Below are 888 nucleotides of genomic sequence, written 5' to 3' on the forward strand. Positions count from 1 at the left end.
TTGACTTTTCAAAGATGTACTTTTGTTATTATTGTTGTTGTTATTGTTATGTTGTTTCACGCCATATTGCCACCACCATCAAAACCACCACCAACAACCATCAAAATCAACACTGTCAACACCACCACCACCAACAACAACACTTCCACCAAGACCATCATCACCACCACCGCCAAAACCACCACCACCACCACCACCACACTATCAGCAATATTACCACCAGCACCACCATCATCATCACAATTACCACCACTGCCAACATCACCACTACCTCTACCATTTCTCCTACCACCACCACCACCATCACCACTACCACTATAATTGTTACCCTACCAAAACTGCCGCCACTACCGCTATAATCACCACCAGTACCAAAACCACCACCATCACCTCTACCATCTTACCTGCCACCCTCCACCACCATCATCTTTCACTCCTGTACCATACCTTATTGTTGTGATTATACCCTGAACATGAAATGTTTATTTGCAATGTCTGTTTTTAATCTTCCATGCACTGTGTACTGTGTGTCTCCCCTCTTACAGAACAATGGGACAGTCTGTCGTTAAATCGAGAGAGGCCATACCTAACATGCACCCTGGCAGAATCATGGGACAGTCTGGCCCAAGGCAGACATAGGCCCCACTTAATGCACTCAACATCTATGGAGCTAATAACCTCTGCTGATGAGATGAATAAAGACTTAAGATTGAAAGGTGTGTTCAAACGTAGCTTTAATCCACGTTTTTTTTTTTTTTTACACAGGATACAGTGCGGTTTGTTGCATCAAATGCATGCACCATTTTTTTTTTTTTCATAAATTGTATCTTTATCAATTATTTTCTTGCTTTTTTTTGACCAGTTTTTACATGTTTTTTTCTTCTTTTT

The 888-nt window shown here is 41.3% G+C and overlaps 1 protein-coding gene across 7 annotated transcripts in view; it reads left to right on the plus strand.

The window, feature by feature from the left end:
• Positions 1–888, plus strand: part of LOC106870348 (protein retinal degeneration B-like) — a 139,610-nt gene that overhangs the window by 107,652 nt on the left and 31,070 nt on the right. For 5 of the 7 annotated variants that reach the window (XM_052976996.1, XM_052976993.1, XM_052976995.1 and 2 more), the window contains one exon: positions 546–716. The exons of the other annotated variants lie outside the window; for them this stretch is intronic. In XM_052976996.1, the coding sequence (XP_052832956.1) occupies positions 546–716 (171 nt within the window). The remainder of the gene's footprint in view (positions 1–545; positions 717–888) is intronic. 7 annotated transcript variants of the gene reach the window in all.

This window comes from Octopus bimaculoides, chromosome 26, assembly GCF_001194135.2.
Source record: "Octopus bimaculoides isolate UCB-OBI-ISO-001 chromosome 26, ASM119413v2, whole genome shotgun sequence".
NCBI lineage: Eukaryota > Metazoa > Mollusca > Cephalopoda > Octopoda > Octopodidae > Octopus > Octopus bimaculoides.